Genomic DNA, 23,716 nt, shown 5'->3' on the forward strand with positions numbered 1-23,716 from the left:
AGAATCACAGGCTCTCAGGTATTCACAGCTGAAGATGGATCTGACAGAAGCAGGAGAGGCCATTTGGATCGTTGCAACTACTCCACTATTCAAGAAGGTCATGGCTGATATTTACTTCAGCACCAAACTCAAACCTGCCTTAACTCTACATCCCTTAATTCCCTTAATACCTAAAAATCTTTTGATGTTCATCTCGAGTTTACTGAGCCTTGGCCCTCTTGGGTAGTGTATTACAAAGATTCCCCGTCGTCTGTGTGAAGAAATTTCTTTCCATTTCAGTCCCTTATTTTGAGACTGACCATTGGTTCTAGACACTCCAGTCAGGAGAAACATCACCTTCCCATCTATCCTGCCAAGCCCCTTAATTTGATACCTTTCACTGAGACCACCTCTCGTTCTTCTAAACTCATGTAAATACAGGCCGAACATGCTTGATCCCTCCTCAGAGGACAAACCCACCATTCCAGGAATCAAGGTGCTGCCTCACTTTGTTGTTCTCTCTCTGTATCATGTATGTAGGGAAGTAGATAGGGAGGTAGGGAGGCCAGACCTGTATACAACATTCCAGAGGCGGTCTCACCAACGCTCTATATAACTGAAACAGTATGTTCTCACCATTGTACTCAAATCCCCTTCTCATAAAGGCCAACATTTCATTTCCCTTCCTAATACTTGTTGATCCTGCAGATTAACTCCTGACCTGACCTCTGAATTTAAGAAACGGAAGCAGGAGAGGCCATCTGGATCGTTGCAACTACTCCACTATTCAAGAAGGTCATGGCTGAAAGGACACCCAAGTCCCTCTGAGCATCCTTCAATCACTCACCCTTTAAAAAAATACTTGGCTTTTTTTTTCTACCATAGAGGATGACTTCTCAGTATTCCATCAGCCATGGCCATTCACTTAGCCTTCATCCCCTGAAACCTCCCCACATCCTCCTCACTACCTTGCTGCCTAGCTCTATGTCATCAGCACACTTGGATATTTTACACTTGATCCCCACATCCAGATTGGCAGGAATAAGGCAGCTGGGCAGACAGGTTGATTCAACTGAGAACTCCAGAGTTGGCAGTTCCTAAGGGGGCGAGTCTATGATTCCGTTTTTCACGATGTCGTGTCAGCAAAGAGAAGAGAGCATGGGGGTTTAAGTTGAAGGGATGCATGGGAGGGGCAATACTCTTAACTTCTCCGTTGGTGACAATGGTTTGTATGTTCATTGTGGACAAGGAATAAAAACGGAATCTGATGGAGCATAATCATTAAATCAGGGCTTGATTGTGTGTGGCTGGAAGGTCTCCTCAGACTGCACTGCAGCACATCAGTGGGAACCAGCTGCTGTGAGACTGACAAGGCTACACAAGTAACAGTGGAAAGTGGAGGGGGTTAGAATTGCTCCTCATGGTTAAAGGGAGCCAAATTACTGCCGAGTTCCTTGTCCTCATTCAGGTAAATAAAGCACGAAACCATCTGCCTCTCTCCTTGGAATATTATTCAGAGGTAAGCTTGTGCTGAATTGTTTGTGCTTTCCTTTAGATTAAATTAACCTCTCGTTGGTTTGGTGTTATAATCAGAAAACAGCCCTGTTTACTCAGCCGCTTTTAACGTGATGCACGTTGAATGGTGCCGGACCTGCTCCCCGACTTGCTCGTGGGCACAGGGTCTGGGGAAAGTGCCTGTGGGTCAGGCCGGTGGTGGGGTCTAGTCAGCTCAGCCCTGACATCTGGCAGCAAAGGTGCTTGGCCACATTTATAGTGCTGTTTCTCTTAATTGCACCAGGTATGTATCCGTTTCAAGGCCCCTTGCCAGGGGTGATGCCAGCAGAGACCACAGGTTCTCTCTTTTGACCTCTGGTTGTAGAGGTGAGGTATCCCTCACAGAATCCTGGCAGGAATGGTGATAAGATACATGGAATGACAAGGGAACAACCTTATGAGATCCCAGGAAGCTCTCCCCAAATCCTGGTTACTCTAGTGGCCTACTCTGGCTTTGGGGAATGGGTTGAATTTAATCCTTGCAATGTCTCTTGGATGTTCAATGTTATCACTCATGGGAGGGGACCACTGGCCCATGTCTTGGTGAGAAAACAGATTTCCCACTGGGGGCTGAGTATTGAAGTGACGGTGAAAGATCAGGGTGGTGCTTGACACCGAGGAAGCCCTAAAGAGATTCACAGGATGATACCAGCACTGCTGGGCCATAAATACCAGAGCATGTGGAGCAGGCTGGCCATCTTTAGAAAAGTAAGATTAAGGTGACCTAGTAGAAGGCTGAAATATTACGAAAGCATTTGCTTCCATGTAAATGATCCCAAAACTAGGGTACTGTAAATATTAGACAGTCATGAAAAATCCAACTAGAGATTCAGTAGATTTCTTTTTAACCAGAGAACAGTTAGAACGTGGAACTGTCTCCACAAGGATTTGGTGAAATTGTTATCATGGATGCCTTAAAGGGGCAGTTGGGTACAGGTGAAAGGAATAAAAGGCTGTGCTTAGTGGTTTAGGGAAAGAGGAAGGGAAGAAGTTTATACAAGACACAGACCAGTGTATGCCTATTCAGTTGAATTACTTTTTTATGTTGTAACAGAATGAATATTTTTGAGGTACTAATATTAATGGATCTCAGAGCACAAAAGGTTTCACTGTAGTGAGTCAGTGTTCTGTTCAGAGTATCATATGTTCAGACAGACCTTTCCAGGTTTGACCTAGAGTTTGTAGAGGTTAGTCCACACTGCCCCCAAACCGTGTGACAGATAAGGTGCTACAATTGGCCTGAGCATGTCTCATTTAAAGAGGGAAAGAATCAGCCAGAGAATCATCTCCAGCAGAAAACACGGGTCTGGAATTCCCTGGTTAAATTTCTCTCAAATCCATTACAATTCTCCTTAAAGTCTACCTCCTTGATCAAGCTTTTGATCATCTAATTCCTTCTTATATTGCTCAGCACTGAAATCTGTTTGTCTTGTGTTTTGAAATAGTTTACTAAGTAAACATATTATGTAAATTCAATACATTGAACCACTGAGGCTAGTGCAGCAATTTTGATCTCCTTAGTCAAGAAAGAATATGCTTGCCACAGAGGGACTACAGTGAAGATTCACAAGACAGAATCCTGGGAAGTTGGGATTGTGATATGAGGAGAGATTGGGCTGACTAGGCCTGTATTCCCTAGAGTTTAGAAGAATAAGAGGGGATCTCACTGAAATGAAGAAAATCCTGTCAGTGCACAACAGATCTGATGCAGAGAGTCCGTTTCTCTTGGCTGGAAGCTGCAGAACCAGGGACCACGGTCTCAAGATATGGGATGATGCACTTAGGAGAAATTTCTTTGCTCAGTGGGTGGTGAACCTGTGGAATTTGCCACAACAGTCATGACTTGAAATCCTGACAATCCTCACCTCCCGTGTTTTCTGTGTGGAGTTTACACATTCTCCCTGTGACCAGGGGTTTCTCCCTGGTTTCCTCACTCAATCCAAGGATGCATAGGTTGATAGATTAACAGGCCACTATGAAATATCCCTAGTACGCAGGTGAATGGTAGAAGCTGGGGTCGGGCGGTGGAGGTGGGTCAGGGGGGGGGTGGGGGGGGGGGGGGGGGGGGGGGGGGGGGGGGGAGGGGAGGGGGAGGCGTTTATGAGAATGTAGGGAGAATATAACGGATTAGGGTAGGATTAGTGTAAAATAAACAGAGTTCTTGCTAGTCTACCCGGGGTAATAAGATGGAGGGCCAGTTTCTGTGCTGTATCTCTCTATGACTTCATAACAGAGGGCTGCAGAAGTCATGTCACTGAATATATTTGAAAAGGAGGTAGATTGATTTCTGGACACAAAAGGCACCAAGGGTTGTGGGGAGAGAGTGTGGATATGGCATTGAGAGACAGGCTGTGAATCGTATGGAATGGCAGAGTAGCCTCAAAGGCCTTCCCTATACTTCTCTGTTCTGTGTCTCACTTCAGAGACTTGAGCACAAAATAGTCCCAGTCCGGTGCTGGGGGACTGCCGTTGGGGATGCCCTTGCTTGGCTGATGAACCATTAAACTGCCATCCAATCTGCCCTCTTGGTTCATTGTTGTCACATGTACTGAGCTACAGTGAAAAGCTTTTGTTTTGCATGCCATCTGGGCAAATCATACCATACACAATTACATTGCAGTAAAAAGAAAACAGAATGCAGAATATAGTGTTACAGTTACAGTGGAGGTGCAGTGCAGGGAGACAGATAAAGTGCAAGGGCCATGACAAGGTAGACTGGGAGATCAAGAACTGAATGTGAAATGTCATAGTTATAGAGTCACACAGCACGGAAACAGGCCCTTTGGCCCATCTGGCCCATGCCAACCAGGATGCTCATCTAAGCTCATCCCACTTGCCCATGTTTGGCCCATATTCCTCTCAGCCTTTCCCATCCATGTACATGTCCAAGTATCTTCATATACCTGCCTCAACCACAACCTCTGGCAGCTCATTACATATACTGACCACTCTCTCGGTGAAAAAGTTACCCCTCAGATTCCTATTAAATCTCTCCCCTCTCACCTTAAACCTATGCCCTCTAGTTCTTGATTCCCCAACCCTGGGAAAAAGACTGAGTGCTTTCACCCTGTCTATGCCCCTCATGATTTTGTACACCTCTGTAAGATCACCCCTCATTCTCCTATGCTCCAATTAATAATGTCCTGGCCTGCTTAACCTCTCTCTATAACTCAATCCCTCGAGTCCTGGCAACATCCTTATAAATCTTTTATGCACTCTTTCCAGCTTAATGGCACCTTTCCTCCAGCAGGGTGACCAAAACTGAACACAATATTCCAAATGTGGCCTCACCACCAACTGCAACATAACACCCCAACTCCTATACTCAGTGCCCTGACTGATGAAGGCCAGTGTGCTAAAAGCCTTCATCACCACCCTGTCCACCCTGTCACATAGTGTCCTATCCCTGGGGTTCTGGGCGGTATTTATCCCTCAACCAACATCACTGAAACATATAACCACATTGTGGTTGGTGAATGGTTTGTCTGCTACATTTCCTCCATTTCACTGGTAGTTGCACTTCTAGAAATAATTAAGTGGCTGCAAAGTGTTTTGGGACCTGGAGATCATGAAATCACTACATAAATAAGGTTACTTCTCTTATTGTAGGAAGTGATAACGTATTATTTTTATGGTCCATTTTCAGGGAAGATGTAATCAAAGCAGGAGAGCAGCCAACATGGCAGTGGCTGGGTATGACCATGTCATCGGAGTGTTCTTACTTCTACAACTCGAGGCCTACGTTTGCTCAGGTACTTCAAGGAAAATTCCTGGATTTTCATTCTTTCCATTTCCCTCACACCGCACTTTGGCCTCAGGGGCAACTTGTCAGTTCCGACACAAATCTGAGTCCACAGGCAAAAGCTCCAGTGGCAAGTGCATTACTCCCTCTTCTTCCTGGTGGCAGCTCTGCCCTGGACTTGTCCCACTGGCAAAGAGAAGGCTGAGGAGTGACCCCAGTGAGATCCTTACATAAGAGAGAGAAGATGTGGGGTTTATGATAAGGGGTCATGATAACTAATATATGTGAAGGAGGCAAGAATACTGGTTTGTACTCGAAGAACATACAACAGAACTGCACAGGAACAGGCCCTTCAGCCCACAATATCTGTGCCGACCATGATGCCAAATTAAACTAATCTGTTCTGCCTGCACGTGATCCATATCCCTCCATTTCCTGCCTGTTCATGAGTCTGTCGAAGCGCCTCTTAACTGTTGCTATCGTGTCTGCTTCCACCACCACTCCTGGCAGCCCGTTCCAGGCACACACCACTTTGTGTATAAAAAGAAACTTGCCCGGCACATCTCCTTTAAACTTTCCCCCTCTCATCTTAAAGCTATGCCATCCAGTATTTGGCATTTCTACCCGGGCAGAAAGACCCTGACCATCTACCTTATCTATGCCTCTCATAATATTATAAACTTCTATCGTGTCTCCTCTCAACCTCTGAGAAAACAATCCAAGTTGTCCAACCTCTCCTTATAGTTAATACTCTCCAATCCAGGCAGCATCCCAATGAACCTCTTCTGCACCCTCGGCCAAAGCCTCCCACCCCTCATGGTGAGGTGAAGCAGGAGGGGAGGTGGCTTAGGGGAGAGGGGAGATAAATGCTAGCGTTGATTTGTTGGGCCGAATGGTTTCCATGCTATAACTTCTCTGTGGTCCACTTCAAGTCTGCTATGGTGGGGGCGGTGCAGTCGGTCATTGACGGAAAAGCCCAGTTTCCACTTGCTCGTTAGTGACCCCTACTGGATACAGGATGGATGTCAAGTAAGGACAAGGCTCAGCTGTGATGTCCTGCAGTTGAACAGTCTGTTGGGTTCTCCGTTGAAGCATTGCCACTTGATTGAGGTTCAAGGGAGGTGAATATTGTCATGGAATTGTAGTCCAGGAGGTTTTTCAGTGTCCTGGAGGTGCGAATTTTTACTGGTGCTTTGTACTTTTGTTCTAGATATCGTGGAGCCTTTTCCTTTAATCAATGGGCGGCCACGACCTGTGGTCACCCTGGAGGAGAATGCCCCCAGGGAGTTCACCTGCAGGATGGAGGGCTGGAAGTCGGTGCCTGTCGTCACCTGGTACCTGAACGGCAAGAAGCAAGAGAGCAACCAGACAATGCTCATCCCGAGCTCCAGTGAGAGCAGCAACCAGAGCTTCAGCACCTTTGTGATAACCACCCGTAGGAAGGACAAGGAACTCAACTGCTCAGCCACTGATCCTGTCAGTGGGAAGACCCAGAATGCCAGTGTAATCCTCAACGTGCAGTGTGAGTACTGCGAATGTCTGGCATAACCCGCGCTTGGGAAGAGGCACGTGCAACATTCCTGCTCCTGATTGGATTTATTACAAAGTTCCTGGTCTGTTTTCTCTTGTGTTGTGAATTCCCAATGCTATTGGGTACTGGGAGTTAGGATTCAACAACCTGCATTTATATGGTGCCTTAGTGCAGTAACATTTCAGAGGTGCATTGTCCAATACTGCTGACTCCACACCACATTCAGAGATATTGGCACAATTGACCAAAGATTGCTTGAAAGTTTAAGGAGTCTTCTAAAGCAGGTCACCATGAGGGAGATACTTCCACTGCTGAGAGCTTGTGCAGCTAATGGTCTAGCCACCAAGAGTGGAGCGGTTAAACCATGGATGCACAGAAGGGCAGAACAGGAGGAGCCCAGAGATCTCGGGGATGTAGGCTGAGGCAGGTCACAGGGTGGGCTGGGGAGGGGGGTGAATGCCAGCGCTTGCCTTGGTGGGGTGTGGCAGCATGGAGGTGAGAGGAGGCTGTGGTGAGGGGTAGAGAGAGTTTTGCTTACATTACATCGGAGGCTGAGGGGTGACGAGACGGAAGTTTATGAAGTTATGAGAGGCATAGATGGGGTGGATAGTCAGGGTCTTTTTTCCCAGGGTGGAAATGTTAAATACTGAAGGGCATAGGTTTAAGGTAAGAAGAGGAAAGTTTAAAGGAGATGTGCAGGGCATGTTTTGTTACACAGGGAGTGGTGGGTGCCTGGAACGCACTGTCGGGGGTTGTGGTGGAGGCAGATATGAAAGTGATGTTTAAGAGGAATTTAACCAGGCACACACACACGCAGGGAATGGAGGGGTATGGATCATGTCAAGGCAGATGTGGTTGATTTAATTTGCATCATGTTTGGCACAGACATCATGGGCCAAAGGGCCTGTTCCTGTGCTGCACTGTTCTATGTTCTATTACACTTAATGAGAAAGAAAAGATTCAGGCTGATTGTTGCATTTTTGACCATCATCTGGACATTAGAATGAGACGAGTAGTGGGAGCTGGAGTTGCTACAAGGGCCCTGTTGCTTGCTCTGTCATTTAATAGGATTTTTAACTGAGCTTCTGAATCAGCTGTGTACCCATATCCTGGTTCCCCTCATCCTTACTCTCAGCGCTCCATGGACTCAGTCAATGAGCACCAACAGCCTCCTGGAACAAAGAAGTTCAAAGATTCACAAGTCTGTCAAATTCTCCTCCTCTCAGTTTCGAACGGCCAGTCCATTATCCAGGGACTAGTTCTGCATCTCCAGTTAGAGCCAGTAGCAATTGCACTGATATGAAACTAGATAAGATTTCTTTATTAGTCACATGAACATCAAAACACACAGTGAAATGCGTCTTTTGCATAGAATGTCCTGGGGGCAGCCCGCAAGTGTCGCCACGCTTCCGGCACCAACATAGCATGCCCACAACTTCCTAACCCGTACGTCTTTGGAATGTGGGAGGAAACCGGAGCACCCGGAGGAAACCCACGCAGACACATGGGGAGAACGTACAAACTCCTTACAGGCGGCAGCGGGAATTGAACCCGGGTCACTGGCGCTGTAATAGCGTTACACTAACCACTACACTACCGTGCCTGCCCACTACACCCACTACAGGAGTACTTACAGTATGTGGCATTGCTCACAGACGGTACCAGGAGAACAGACGTGAGGTTTGCCCACTAACCTTGCCTTATGTAATATAACGTCTCCATAGTAATGGTAAAATCCATTGGGGTCAACCAGAGGACAGTGTATCTGCTGGTAACTTTCAGACTGCAGGCCAATAGCTCAGGATATTGTAAGACTGATTTGAAACCATAAGGCACTTTGTGATTGGACAGCTGGGGTGTGATGGAAACATTGGATTAGATGTTTGAACAATACTGATTAGCAGCGATAAGATCAAAGTCTCACATGATGTAAAATCAAGCACAGGAGGAGCTCTTCCATCGCTTGTACTGATCTGCCATTCACTGCAGCAACTTCTACCCTTCATACAGCTGCCAAGCAAAGGTTTATCAATCCCAGACTGGAAACTTTCATTTGATCCCCAGCTTTTGTTGAGTGAGGAAGTGCTTGCCGCTCTCGCCCATGAACAGCCCAGTGCCCATTTTGTTATATCTCATTATTCTCTGCTATTCCCAGCAGAAGAAATTATTTCTGTTTATTTTCTTAAATCGTTCAATTATCTTAACCAGAATTAGGCCACCCCTTAGTCTTCAATATTCATAGTTAGTTTATGCAGACTCATGGATTAACTCTTTCAGCCCCTGTCCATATCTGCTAAGTATATACTTGCAGTGGTGCAGTGCTCATACCTACACAAAGTTACTCCGGATATTGCATCACCAGGGGCTTTTACACTGAAGCATCACCCCTTTGTTCTGAAGCCTCTTTAGATAAAGACTCTTTTTAATTTGGTTTGGTATCTCTCCAGTTCTTTCATTGTGTTTTTTTTTAGTACAGGAATCTTTAAATCTCTCTATTCTCCCATGGTTACTTGCTGCATGTCAGGTAGAAAATAGGCTACTCTATCTTGGGTGGAGTCGAGTAAAGTGTGGCAGAAACCTTTAAATATATACAGTCCAATTTACTTGTTCCAGTTAAGAGGTGATAAGTGTGTGTTGCAGTGTGACATGATGTCATTTAAATTTCCTGCTATTAGAGTAAAACCTAGCATATATTAGGGTAGCATACAGTGGTCCAGCATTAATGCTGCTGCCTCACAGCTCCAGTGACTCAGGTTCGATCCTGACCTTGGGTTCTGCCTGTCTGTGCATTCTCTCTGTGACCATATGGGGTTCCCCAAGTGCTCTCCTTTCCTCCTGCATCCCCAAGACATGCTGGTGGGTTAATTGGCCACTGTAAATTGCCCCGGGTGTTAGGAGAATCATGGAGGAGTTGATGGGGATGTGAGAGAGAATAGGTTCCAGAGAAGTAGGTGGGGAATGGGATTGATGGGACTGCTCTGAGATTCATAGAATCAATGGGCCAAATGGCCTTTAATGTCAGAGGAAATGTGAACATACAAATTATAATTGAGTCTTCTGGTCACTTTAATGATGCCATTGACGAGGAGAACAACGCATTCCATTCTAATGAGAGCTGTAGGATTGCCTCCACATAGGACAGCACGCTACTGCAGCAGGAATCACCTTGGTAGATCCTAATCAAAAGCTTTCCAAAAATCCAAGGCAACAACATAATCTACAGTTTTAATCTGTGAAAAATCAGGCTCAGAAAAGATTTTTCTCTTTCCTCACTCCACACAAACATTAAAACATTCAGATCGACATGAAGACCATTGGTTGTTGATTAAATAGCGTTGGTACAAAGGGGCACTTGGACAGTGAAGTCAGTCTGAATGAGGTGAAGGTTGAGGGAATTTTTGAATCATGACCTTTCACTGAATTGGATGAATGTGGAATCTCCTAGGCTGCTGAGTCTAACCAGGTCACTGTTCGAACCCAAGAGCTTTGTGATGTAGAGGAAGAAAATGAATTTGCTGGTAAACCCAGGCATCACTTAAAGGAGAGAGACACCAGGGAAGATTAAATGGTGTAAATTGAATTAAGTAAAAAGCAAACGTACAACTGGTACTAGAAATATGTTTCTTTTCTCAGTGAAGAAAAAGAATGGTATAAACCAATTTAAGTGGCATTTAGACAGGCACATGAACAGGCAGGGAATGGAGAGCTATAGACCATGAACAGGCAGATGGGATTAGTTTAAATTGGCATCATGGTCAGTACAGACATCGTGGGCCGAAGGGCCCGTTCCTTTGCTGTACTGTTCTATGTTTGATGTAAACCAGCAGGACAGATAAAACTACCGTGGCGTCAAAATGCAACTGGGAAGGGATGAACTCCAAAAGTTAAATAGCTTCATTTCATCCTTGATTTGCTTCCCCCTCAATTCCCTTGGGACTTTTGGCTCTTTATTATGGGTCTCAGCAAACTCCTGGACAAAAGTTGCTGTGTTGTGGAGGGCTGTACGTTCAGCTGCTGAGCCCTAAGCTTGGGAACTTCCTCCAAAACCTCAGCCTCCTGTTCTCACCTCCTTCCATCACCTCTCTTAATAATCCCACCTTTGGAATTTTTCCTGTTATTTTTTCCTGTTCGTGCTCCTGTGAAGTACACAGAAGTTTTCCAGTGTCAAAGGCAGAAAATGTTGTTGTCTTGACTCTTGTCCTTTCTGTACATTTTCCCCAGTTAAACCTGAGGTTGTTCGGATGGATGCCGAGTACAAGGAACACAATGACTCGGGACTGTTCCTGGTGCTGTTTGTCCTGGTCCGTGCAAATCCTCCTGCCACGATTACCTGGGTCGATGAAAGCGGTGGAGTTATTGTGAACACCTCCAATTTCATGATCTTGGACACCAAGAGTTACCCGTGGTTGACCAACCACACCGTCCACGTGCAGTTGTCCAGCCTGGCAAAGAACTACTCCTTCAGTGCCGGCAATGAATTTGGAGTGACCAACTCTTCTATTGGTTTACCAGGTAAAAGAAAAACTGACAAAACCACTGTTTCTTCTTTTGGTCTGTTTGGCTCCATTCCAAAGCTCTGGATTTCCAAAGTTCTGTTGGTAGGGTTTGGGAGGGTCAGTGAGAATTTCCTGGAATGATTAATGGCATTGAGGGATAGAGTCATAGAATCCAAGTCCATTGCAGATCTTCACACACCCATTTACACCAATCCCATTTTATTCTCCCCACTTTCTCACCAACACCCCCCAGATTCTATCACTCACCTACACACTAGGTACAATTTACAGTGGCCAATTAACCTACCGAGACAAAAAAAATGAAGCTAACATGTGTTTTATTTCCAACAATGTAGTTGAGGAGGAAATTGCCTCCTCCTGTGCCAAATGAGAATGAAATTTGCATGATCAGTCATTTTTAATTCTTCAGCCACTAGATCACATCTTCCTGGCGGACACTCCATGCATTACTGTGGGAGTGCTGCACAGTTGAAGATGCCACCTTTGAACTGAGACTTTAAACTGAGGCTCCATTTGCCTCTTCAGGTAGAAATAGATGACAATTTGGTTTTGTTCCAAAGAGCAGGGAAGTTCTCCCTGCCCTGGCCAACTTTTGTATCTCATGAGCTTCACTGAAAAAGATGAACTGATTACTTCACACACCCTTTGTTACCTGCAGCACTGATTATAATTCAAAAGCACTTTATTGGTTGTAAAGTGATGTCCTGAAATCTGCAAGTAGACAGGCTTTCTTTCAGATGTATAGGTGACCTTTGTGACCTTTGGGTTGCTCATCTTTTCACCTCTTCCTTCCAGGATTTCTCCACTCCCGCGTTGAAGTGCCTGTGCTGGTGATCCTCCTTGGGGGAATCCTTGGGCTGCTCGCCATCCTGCTCCTGAATGTTATTGTACTGTGTGCCATATACCAGAGAAAGGAAAGCACGGGTAAGACTCTGAGTGCGGGCATGGGGCATTGGAACGTGTTCCCATAGTGACCCATTGTACCAGGACTGGTAGGGATTAGCAGCTTGGAGTATCATTGGCGGCTGATGAACACAGGGAAGTTTGAAGGGTTCCTTTCCTTGTCTGTAACTCCTCATGGATGAAGATCCATGAAACATGTCAGGGATTGTTGAGCCATCCATCACAGTTTTCCGTTCTTTCCAGTATATATTATTGTCAGGCCAAGGTTCTCCTGAGTTTAGAAACTAATGAAGTAACAGCAAGTTCATAAAGTAAAAGATCAGTACAGCACAGAATGAGGCCATTTGGCCCATTGACTCTGCTCTGGCTCTTTCAAAGAGAAAACTACTTAGTCCCACTCTATATCCTGCAATTTTACTTAAATTATCCACTTCCCTGTGTTAAAACCACTACTGATTCTGCTTCCATTATCCTTTCACAGTTCATTCCCAATCCTAAACACAAAACTTTTTGCCTTCCTGTTCTTTTGGCAACCATCTTAAATCTGTTTCCTCTGACAATCGACCCCTCAGCCGTTAGAATCCATTTCTCTTCATTTTATTTAGATCCTTTAGGATTTTAAACACTTTGCTCAAATTTCTTCAAAGCCTTGTTTGTCTTGATGAGAACAACTTCAGCTTCTCAAGTCCTTTATTCTGGAACTATTTTAATAAAACTGTTTCTGTACCCACTCCAAAACCTTCCTAAGAAAGCACAGGATTGGACACAAAATTCCAGCTGGGACCAAACATGTTTTCTATAGGTCTGACATAACTTTTTGGCTCTGCACACCTATTTATAAATCCCAGGATCCCAACACTTTCATAAAGTAATTGTAACAGCCAACACAGGGATGATGAGCTCCTTCCATGCTGTGACCTTCTATGATTGATTGTTAAGGTGTAAAGAGGAGACCTATTGCCCTTTGAGGAAGTAGCTGGTCAGAATTTGCACTGAGCCGTTTTGACTAAAAGTGGTGACACTTGTGGGCTGTCCCCAGAACACTCTACGCAAAAGATGCATTTCACTGTGTGTTTCGATGTAGATGTGACTAATAAAGAAATCTTACCTTATCTTATACGCACAAGTACATGTATGCACAGTGCAATGAAAAACTTACTTGCAACAGCATCACAGGCACATAGCATCAGATAAGTAGCATCAACAAGAAAAACATAAATTAAACACATTTTTTACAAGAAAGAACACAATTAGAACCCAAAAAAATCCATTTTAGTGCAAAGTGGCGGTAGTGTTGCTGTACTGTCGTGCTTAGGGCTGTGCTGGTTGGACCAACTCCACGAGAAGCCCACCTGAGGTAAGTGTTGCATGTTCCTGGGCCTAGGAGAAGTGACCCATAAATATAATGTGCGCCACTGCAAGCCATTAATTTTGCATCCTTTGTGCCCAGAGAACATTCCAAAACACTTTGCAGCCAATGAAATACTTCATAAAATGCAATCACTGGTGCCATGTGAAAATGTGGCAGCCAATTTGTATACAGCAGAATCCAGAAAATTCCAAAATGATAATGGTCAGAAGATTTGTTCTAGTGACATTGATTAACACTGGCCAGGCTATCTATTCCAAGTATCCATTGAACAAGGTGGTGCTCCCTCAGTCCTGCTCCAGGAGAGACAACCCAGACCTTGTGCTTGAGGCTCTGGCTTGGTCTTGAAATCACCTCCTTTTGACATTGAGATAAGAGATCCTACAGTTGACACTTCTGACAGTTGAGCTAAAATGGGATCAGGCCACTACAGCCAATAACTCATCAATTCTCACTGTCCAAGAAATTACATGAAGAGTTACTACTGAATCCTTTGAAGCCATGGTCTTCTGGCCCAGAGGTGAGAGTTATTGATTTATAAATTCACACAGCACGGAAACAAACACTTCAACCCACTGAGCATGCACTGACCATCAAGCACCCACCTAGACTAATCCTACACTAATTCTATTTTATATTCTCCCCACATTCCGTCAATTCTACCCAGATTCTTACCTACACACTAGGGGCAATTTACAGTGTCCCATTAACCTACCAACCCAGTTATTTTAGTGGGAGGAAACCGGAGCACCCAGGAGAAACCCATGTGGTCACAGGAAGAATGTGTAGACTACGTACAGACAGCACCCGAGGTCAGGATCGAGCCAGGATCATTGGAGTTGTGAGACAGTGGCTGTACTAACTGCACCACTCTGCTGCCCATTAACGGGCAGCTGACAGGTGGGAATCAAATGATACTGGGGTTTACCTGTATCAGAGTTAATTCTGACAAAGGGTTTTCAAGCTGAAACATCAACTCTGTCTCTCCTTCCACAGATGCTGCCTGACCTGCTGAGGGATTGCTGCATTTTCTGTTTTTGTTTCAGATTTTCAGCATCTGCAGTTTCCTGAAAAGAATTCACAGCTAATTCCGTTTTTCCTGCATTCTGTTTCAGATTTAAAACCCAGCAGTGACTCAGTTGTTCACAGGTAATTAATTTATGATTATCTTTGAATGTGTTCCTTTATTTTGTGCTTCGTTTCCTCCTCTGCCCTTGTTGGGTTCTGAGTCAGGGTCGTGCCTACACTCTGCGATGATTCATGGAGTTTAACTGAACTGAGATGGACCAATGTCCCACACAGCCAGCTGCCTGTATCCTAGCTCACACCAAATCACACTCACCCTTCACTCTTGTGTTTGCTGACCTGTACTGGCAGCCAGTCTGGCAGTGCCTCCTCTGTAGTGTTTATAGCTTCCTCCATGGCCTTGCTTTTTCCCTATTTTCAACTATCTGAGATCTCTCCACTTCTTTTGTATGTCTGTGATGTTGATGGCTGCACCAACAGTGACTGTGCCTTCAGCTGCCTACCTCTGGGATTCTCTCTCAGTCTCTTATCTTAAAGCTATGCCCTCTAGTATTTGACGTTTCTACCCTGGAAAAAAGATTCTGGTTGTCTACTCTATACCTACGCCTCTCATAATTCTCTCAGGCTCCTGAGGCTTCAGAGATAACAATCCAAGTTTGTCCAACCTCTCCTTATGGCTAATACCCTCTAATCCAGGCAGCATCATGGTAAACCTCTTCTGCACTCTCTCCAAAGCCTCCACATCCTTCCTGTAATGCGGTGACCGGAACTGCACACAATACTCCAAGTGCGGCCTAACCAAAGTTTTATACAACTGCATCATGACTTGCTGACTCTTATACTCTATGCCCCTAGTGATGAAGGCAAGCATGCCATATGCCTTCTTTACCACTCTATGCATTGCCACTTTCAGGGAGCTATGGACTTGGACCCCAAGATCCCTCTGCACATCAATGCTGTTAAGAGTCCTGCCATTTACTGTATGCTTTCCCCTTACATTTGACCTCCCAAAGTGCAACACCTCACACTTGTCTGGATTAAACTCCATCAGCCATTTCTCCACCCAAAACTGTAACTGACCTATATCCTGCTGTATCCTTTGATGACCTCCACTGCCCTCAACTCCACAGATTTTTGTGTCGTCTGCAAACTTACCAACCCACCCATGGGTTAGTTAGTTAGTCTGCAGGCGACATATCCTTGGGATGTAGGAGGAAACTGGAGCACCCAGGGGAAACCCACAGAGTGACAGGGGGAATGTTCTAACTCCACACAGACAGTGCCTGAGATCAGCATTGAACCTGGTCCCTGAAGCCATGAGGAAACAGTATTAACTATTGTGTCTCCCAAGCCTCAGATCTATAATTTTAATGAATAGAACGTTTACACAGCTAGATCCACATATTAACCTTTTAAGATTGAGTGTAACTGTTGCATTTGCAGTGTGCCCCACTGCAACTCTTAACTTGGGTGGGTGGATAATCTTTAAGGCTGCTTTAAGGCCCCTTGGGAACTCAGCGAGTCAGACTGGCTGCTGCTTTTCTCACCACCAACCAGTCAGAATCAGAATCGGATTTATTATCACTGACATATGACGTGAAATTTGTTGTTTTGCGGCAGCAGTACAGTGCAAAGAAATTACAAAAATAAACAAATAGTGCAAAAAAAAGGAATAACGAGGTAGTGTTCATGGATTGTTCAGAAATCTGATGGCAGAGGGGAAGAAGCTGTTCCTGAATCATTGAGTGTGGGTCTTCAGGCTCCTGTACCTCCTCCCTGATGGTAGTAATGAGAAGAGGGCATGTGCCAGATGGTGAGGGTCCTTAGTGATGGATGCTGCCTTCTTGAGGCACCACCTCTTGAAGATGTCCTCGACGGTGGGGAGGGTTGTGCCTGTGATGGAGCCGGCTGAGTCCATAACCCTCTGCAGCCTCTTGCCATCCTGTGCATTGGAGGCTCAATACCAGGCTGTGATGCAACCAGTCAGAATGTTCTCCACCGTTCATCTATAGAAATATGTGGGAGTCTTTGGTGCCATACCAGCAGAATAAATAGTAGGAATAGGCAGTACATCACCTCCTAAGTCTGCTCCCCAATCAATAACAGCTCATTTTTCAGTTTAATCCAATGTTCCCACCTTTTCTCCTTGAATCATATAGATAAATCCAGAGTCAAAGAGCATGGAAACATGCTTTTCACCCACACTGACCATCAGGCACTCGGTTACACCAACCCTACACTAATCTCAGTTTATTCTCTCCACATTCCCATCCACTCCCCCCAGATTCTACCCCACCTACACACCAGGGGAATTTACCGTGTATGATTAACCCATCAACCCACATGTCTTTGGGACGTGGAAGGAAGACAGGGCACTTGGAAGAAACCCATGCACTTGGAGGGAGAATGAGCAGACTCCACACAAACAGCAGTGGAGGTCAGGATCAAACCCGGGTGTCCGGAGATGAGGGGATGCAACTCCATCAGCTGAACCACTCATTAAAGCCCAAAAAGTGTATCAACCTGAGTCTTGAATGTAGGCAGTCACTGGACATCTACAGCCCATGGAATGGAGAAACCAAAGATTCACAAACCTCTGAAAACAAACTGATGTTCATCTCAGTGCTATGTATCTGACTCCTTAGCTGGGAGACAAGGACCTAGGGAATAGTCTTTCAGTTTTCCCCCCGTCAAAACTTGCCAAACTTTGCAGGCTATAACCCATTCCACTTGAGTACAGTGAGAAGATAACTGAGGACCATGGAGAGTTAATTAACAGATAAACCCAGAGGACTGTCCCTCTACCGCCAAGTAAAATGGCACAGGCTCCAATGTTTTCCTCTTCCCATAAAACACTCGTGTCTTTTTGTCAATGCAGCGAATCCACAAATGTTAAATGTGATGAAGCACAGATTCCGAGGGAGAACATTTCGCTCCAGGCAAACCTGCACCTGGATCAGCATCAGAACGTTAATGATCTGAATCGACCCCCAGCAGGTAAGCCAGGGTTTCAACACCTCCTCTGACATCTGTTTGTCTTTTTGGTTTTAAGGAACAAGTAAGATTGGAGATGCTGGTTGGTTCTGGGCCTTGGAACGTGCCCCACATTGAGGAGCTAGTCTTTCCAGAGCCAGGTTTTAAGGAGAGCCTTGGAGGAGAAACGAGACTTGGAGAGAAAAACAAAATACTCAGCAAGTCAAGCAGCCTCTGTAGGAAGAAAAACAAAGTTAACGTTTCAGATTGACGGCCCTTCATCAGAACTGGGAAAGTGAGAAAATAATTTAGTTTTAAGCTGCGGAGAGACTGGGAGAGGGGGGGGGTCGGGTAACAGGAATATCTCTGATGGGGTGAGGCCGGAGTACTGTTGATTACTCACAAAATGCTGGAGGAACTCAGCGGGTCAGGCAGCATTTGTGGTGGGAAATAAACAGTCAACGTTGTGGGTCGAGACCCTTTATCATAAGATCCTGATGAAGGGTCTTGACCCAAAACGTCAACTGTTTATTTGCCTCCACAGATGCTGCGTGACCTGCTGAGCTCCTCCAGCATTTTGTGTGTGTTGCTCCAGATCCCAGCATCTCTTGTGTCTACTGTTGATGACTGTTGATTTTCAGGGGACATGGAGAGGTTTGGTTCGGGAATTCGAGAGCACGGCAGCTGAGAGCACGATTGTCAATGGTGATGCATTGAAATTTGCAGATTATCAAGGCCAGAACCAGACACATTCAGAGCTTGGACATGAGGAGGTTACATAGATTGGGAGGGGTGGGATCATGGTGGGAACTGAAAACAAGGATGTTGAATTTGAAAACAAAGGCATTTTTGGCTTGTGAACCAGTGTAGATCAGCAAACACTGGGTGAGGGCTGAAACGGGTTGGAAGATTTTAATGTGTTGTTTTTCTCTCTTCACGTATTACAGAATGAAAAGCAGCGTAAATGCAATTCTTATTTGAACTTTTCTGGATGGTTGCTAACTGCACTGTGCTTTCAATTGTAAACTAGAGGCTGATGGAGCATCAAGGCATCTGTCTGAAAACCAGGTAGTGTGCGGTGATTTGTCCGATCAGGAAAATGCAGCCGTGGACCCTAAAGGTGATTAGTTACATAACACATGAACCCCCATCCCACTAGTTCCACCAGGGTTCACGCTTTCAAGAGAGACAAGTGAATTTGATCTACCCACCAGAGGGTGCAATATGGGCACCAACCTCACACTGAATGTTAACTGCACAGTCAGTGTGTGAAATGAAGCTCATTTTCAGGGAACTGGATGATGCAAAGGGAGGTAAACTTGTTCATAATCTGGGAATGTTTACAGATCAGTTTCTGGGAGTGTGTTAACATTTACATGGGTTCTCTGCAATGGTTAATAGTTAAAAGGTTTTTCCAAGGGAGTGTTATATTAGCAGGAGGTCACCAGCAGTGTGCTAATATTTATACACATTGCCATGTGTGTTAACAGTTACAGGGGACCTCTAGTAGTGCATTAATGTCTGCAGGACATTGCCCTGAGTAAGTTGAAGATACTAGAGGAGAACTTCTTGGGAATAATTACAGAGCATCTTTGTTAGTTTGGTAATGTTAGCAGAGTCTCTGGGATGTATTAATATTTAATGGGAATCACTGGGAGTGTGTTAATATTTAAACAGGTTAGTGGGAATGAGTACATTTATAAGGGTTTTCCCCAGAGGGCTGGCTTAGTGCTAAAGTGGGCAGACAAAGTACAAAACATAGTGCCTTCTGGTGCTTGGTCACCCAGCTTTTTTCTCTTTTTGCTACAGGATTTCTTCATTTCCCAATGTCTGGATATATCTACAAAGTCTCTAGTATGAGCAGTGATGAGATCTGGCTTTAAGTCAATTTTTAATTTGATTGGGTTTTGACGGACAAATACCTTTCATGAATGTGAGGATGCAACTACCAGCCCCAGCCACCCAGTGCTCAAGAACTTGGATCAGGGTTACATTGCCCGATTTTAAACCACAACCTCCACCCCCCAAAGTTCCTTGCGGTGCCTTTGAATGACTGGAGCAGGAAATAGATGGTCGATTAAAGCACAAGAAGAAGTCCTGGGCACAATTCAACCAATCCAGTTATTCACTGAAGCAACAGTAGGCAGTTTGGGGGAGATTGTTTTTTCTGTCCAGTTTGAGCAGACATTTAGAGTTGCAGAATTGTACCCTGCCAATGGCCTGTTATCCTGTGACAACTCCTTGGAAGTGCTTCTCAATTAGTCTCATCCTCTTCTGTTTTCTCCCAAAGTCTTGCTAACGTCTCTGTCTTCAAGTATACACCCAGCTGCCTTTTTTAAAGTTACTATTGAATCTGCTTCCACACCTCCTTTCAGGAAGTGTGTTGTAGTTCACAACTGGCTGCAAAGTAAACCCCATCTCTCCCAGTCATTGGTCATCCTAAGTCTGTGTGCACTGGTCACTGGTCCTTGTGTGAGTGGATGTAATTTTTCCCTATCAACTCTGCCATCCCTAGTAACATTCTGGTAAATCTCTTTTGTGTATGTTCAAGGACTAGACTACAGAAATGCTTCTTGTTTACCTTAATCACAAGGTTTCTTTTAACGCAATGGTACTCTACATATTCTACGTGAATTAGACACTGCTCAAGTCAAGTTGAGTTTATTGTCATGTTCGCAAGTACAGTGAGGTACAGGTACAATGAAAAACTTGCTTGCAACAGCATCACAGGCACATAGGTACAGACAACACAGAATATAAATAATAGATAAATTATACAAGACAGTGAAAAGAAAAAAAAGCCTGTGCAAGTGCAAGACCTTAATGCAACAAAAAAAAATCAAAGACACAATCAAAGACAAGTCCATGGTAGTGTAAAGAGGTGGTCCGTGGTGTTCCATTGCTGACGTAGGGTTAGGGGTGGGGCTCAGTATTGAGTGGGAATTGTGCAGAGATATTTGGGCTTCCTTCTAACCCCTGTGCAGCAAAGTGTAGGGCTCCAGACAGGAGCTGATCTTACTGCAGGGGCCACCTTCAAACTGTTCAGCGTATGGATATTGGGTTGTTTATAATTTCAAGGACATTCTAAGCAACTCGTGCATATCCCCAGTATAGGATCTAGTTCATGTTCTAAGGCTGTTGTGTGAGATGAGTCTCTCCCCCCTCATTAAATGTGCAAAGGAAATCAAAAGTGGTATGTTGTTCAGTTCTTTAACATTCATCTCCTGTCTAGTTCTTTCATTGTGGACCCTCCCCGGTCTCATTGGCTATGTCTACTCTAGGAACACTGGCATTCATTTCTTGAATCTCCCTGAAAAAGAAATCAATTTCAGCCATGCTGATACCTGTATAAAGCTCTTCTGGATGGATATCAATTCAACTCTTGTTTGAGGTGCTCATTAAACAAGAATCGTGGTCCAATACTGAAGAATTCAAAGTCTGAAAATCCCCTTCCTTTGTTGCTTTCTTTAATCACCATTTACAATAACAACTTGCATTTGTGTGCTGCTTTTAATGAAGGAAATTATCTCAAGTCCACAAAGGTTTTGAGCATAAAGCAGGTTGGTCAAAGAGGTAGGTTTTACAAAGAATCTCTGTGGCGAGATGGTTCTGTTTCTTTTTATGAGAGCACAAAGATTCAAGGTGACTAGCTCCTGCTCCCCCCAACGACTAGACGCAAATCGTGAACATCTGTTGTGGAATTATGGTTGCCTGTTTTGTAGAATGGCATATTGGACACCAATATCCAACACTCTACACTCTTCCCTTTCTATCCTGAGTGACACATAAAATCTTTCTAAACCTGCCTTTCAATGTTCAATGGGTTTGTTTTGCATTCCTTACTACATTTTTTTTTCATTTCTTGTATATTTTCTCTCATTGTGAAGAATGTTTTCAGTAGAAGGGAGTGGAACACTTACATTTTCTTTTATATGTTCATTCTTAAGAAGAGGGTGTTTATTGTCTACCCTTAATTGCTCCAAGAAAGTGGTGAGCCAGCTTCTTAATTCACAGCACTCCATGCTAAGCCATTCAGAGTAAGTATGGGAGACCCACTACTTACAAAGCACAAGACTTCCAAAGTGTTTGGTCAGATTTTGCTGCAATGTGGGTGTTTTTGTTGAGACCGCCATGACTTCTGGAGTTGTCCTGGAACTCATCAACTACTTAGAGAGCTGGCTGAAGTTCTGGGGACTGGAAGAGTGCTATGTTTGAAGGGAATTCAGGGTGCAGTGGTTGAGGGCAACTCATCTATAGAACTGTAGAAGATAGGAAACCTTGCATTTGGGAGATCCTGGGAAACCAAAGCCTTGATTTGGAAACTGAGGTTACAGTGTGGGAGATGCAGGATGGTGCAACTGAAGCTGTGGAGAGATAGGACAGAAAATCTCTGAAGACAGCTGGCGAGAGTGGTTTTATTATTTCAGGGAGAAGAGAGGTTGTGATGACGATAGGTACTGGAGATGAGAAAGGCAGATGACTTTGTGCATTCTTGGAATAATTTAACGGTTGTGTTCCAGAAGAAATCAACCATTTGCCCCTCAGGACACTGGCTGCACAGCCCAAGGGAAAGCACAAGGGAAAAACCATGTAGAGCCATGTGACTTATGTCCACTATCTGAGACTGAGGCAGGGAGGCAGGCTCGGAGGAAGACCGAGGTGTTTGGAAACAGGGAAAGGATTTGAAGGACAGGAACAGGATTGTGGCAAGGGAGAAGTTTAAGGTGGAAGACTTTTGGGAAACAACAGTTGAGGAATGGGAATATTTAGGGGAACAGGAGGAGAATTTGGGGGACTGGAAGGGTCTTGTTTTGGGGATGGGCCTGGTAGATAGGAAGGGGAATAATGGCATTCCCCAGAATTTTGCCCTCCATAACCATTTTTGCACTTCGATATCCAGCCGATGAAGGATTCGCCAGATTTACAATGAATGTGCTGGGAATGTATGTTGATGAACTGCATGCAATATTACAACAGGTCTGACAATGGCAATGCTAACAATTGATAGATCTGCTTAAGGAGCTGCTAATTACTGTATTCATATTGTTTAATAATGCAATACTATATCTCTTTGTTTTATATATATATGTATATATTAAACTTAAAAATTATGCCATGAATCTGATAATATTTCTTTAGTATAATGAAATAGTGAGCTGATCCTGTCAGTTCAGAGCCTGAGTATTTATAAACTCACAATTTACACATTTCCATTTGTCTCAAATCCCCCCACATTTAATATCTTCAAGAATTGAGGGGACGGGAGGGTCTTGTAATGTTAAAGTCCTCCATGTGATGGGAATGAAATCAAAAGCTGGATCATCAAAATCTGACCCAGTTCATAATTCTTACAATTATATGCTGCTGGACAACAACAACATATGAATTTCTAAACTACCTTTAACATGGACAAAAGCTTCAATCTGCACTGTAGGAACTTTATCAACACAAAATTGGACACCAAGACATCTAACAAGATATTAGGGCAGATGAGCAAAAGCTTGGTCATAGAGGTAGGCCTTTAGAGACATGTTAAATGAGGAAAGAGGGGTGGAAGGTTTAGGGAGGGAATTTCAAAGATTTGTATCTTGAGAACTGAAGACATGGTTGCTAAAGAGTGGTGAAAAAAATTCTGATGTATGAGGGAGACACAAGAAATTCTACAGATGCTGGAATCTGGAGCAACACACAGAAAGTGCTGGAGGAACTCAGCGGGTCAGGCAGCATCCATGGAGGGAAATAAACAGTTGATGTTTCGGGCTGAGACCCTTCATCAGGACTGGAAAGGAAGAGGGCAGAAGCCAGAATAAGAAGGTGGGGGAAGGGGGAGGAGCACACGCAGGCAGGTGATAGGTGAGTCCGGGTGAGAGGGGGAAGGTAAGTGGGTGGGGAAGGGGGTGGAGATGTAATAAGCTGAGAGGTGATAGGTAGAAGAGGCAGAGGGCTGAAGGAGGAGGAATCCACCTTCTTATTCTGGCTTCTGCCCTCTTCCCTTCCAGTCCTGATGAAGGGGCTCGGCCCGAAATGTCGACTGTTTATTTCCCTCCATAGATACTGCCTGACCTGCTGAGTTCCTCCAGCATTTTTTGTGTGATGTATAAAGGCCAGAGTTTAGGGAGCGT

General features: G+C 44.6%; 1 protein-coding gene across 1 annotated transcript; it reads left to right on the plus strand.

The window, feature by feature from the left end:
- The first annotated feature begins 1,374 nt into the window (after positions 1 to 1,374).
- On the plus strand, positions 1,375 to 22,640 carry LOC127583693 (transmembrane protein 25). Its single transcript, XM_052039948.1, has 9 exons — positions 1,375 to 1,498; positions 5,180 to 5,285; positions 6,486 to 6,797; positions 11,028 to 11,318; positions 12,119 to 12,247; positions 14,711 to 14,744; positions 17,500 to 17,618; positions 18,625 to 18,714; positions 19,404 to 22,640. The coding sequence occupies exons 1-9, from the start codon at positions 1,400 to 1,402 to the stop codon at positions 19,475 to 19,477; spliced, it is 1,254 nt and encodes a 417-aa protein (XP_051895908.1). The 5' UTR covers positions 1,375 to 1,399; the 3' UTR covers positions 19,478 to 22,640.
- Positions 22,641 to 23,716: the final 1,076 nt, after the last annotated feature.

Source organism: Pristis pectinata, chromosome 27 (genome assembly GCF_009764475.1).
Source record: "Pristis pectinata isolate sPriPec2 chromosome 27, sPriPec2.1.pri, whole genome shotgun sequence".
In the NCBI taxonomy this organism is placed as follows: domain Eukaryota; kingdom Metazoa; phylum Chordata; class Chondrichthyes; order Rhinopristiformes; family Pristidae; genus Pristis; species Pristis pectinata.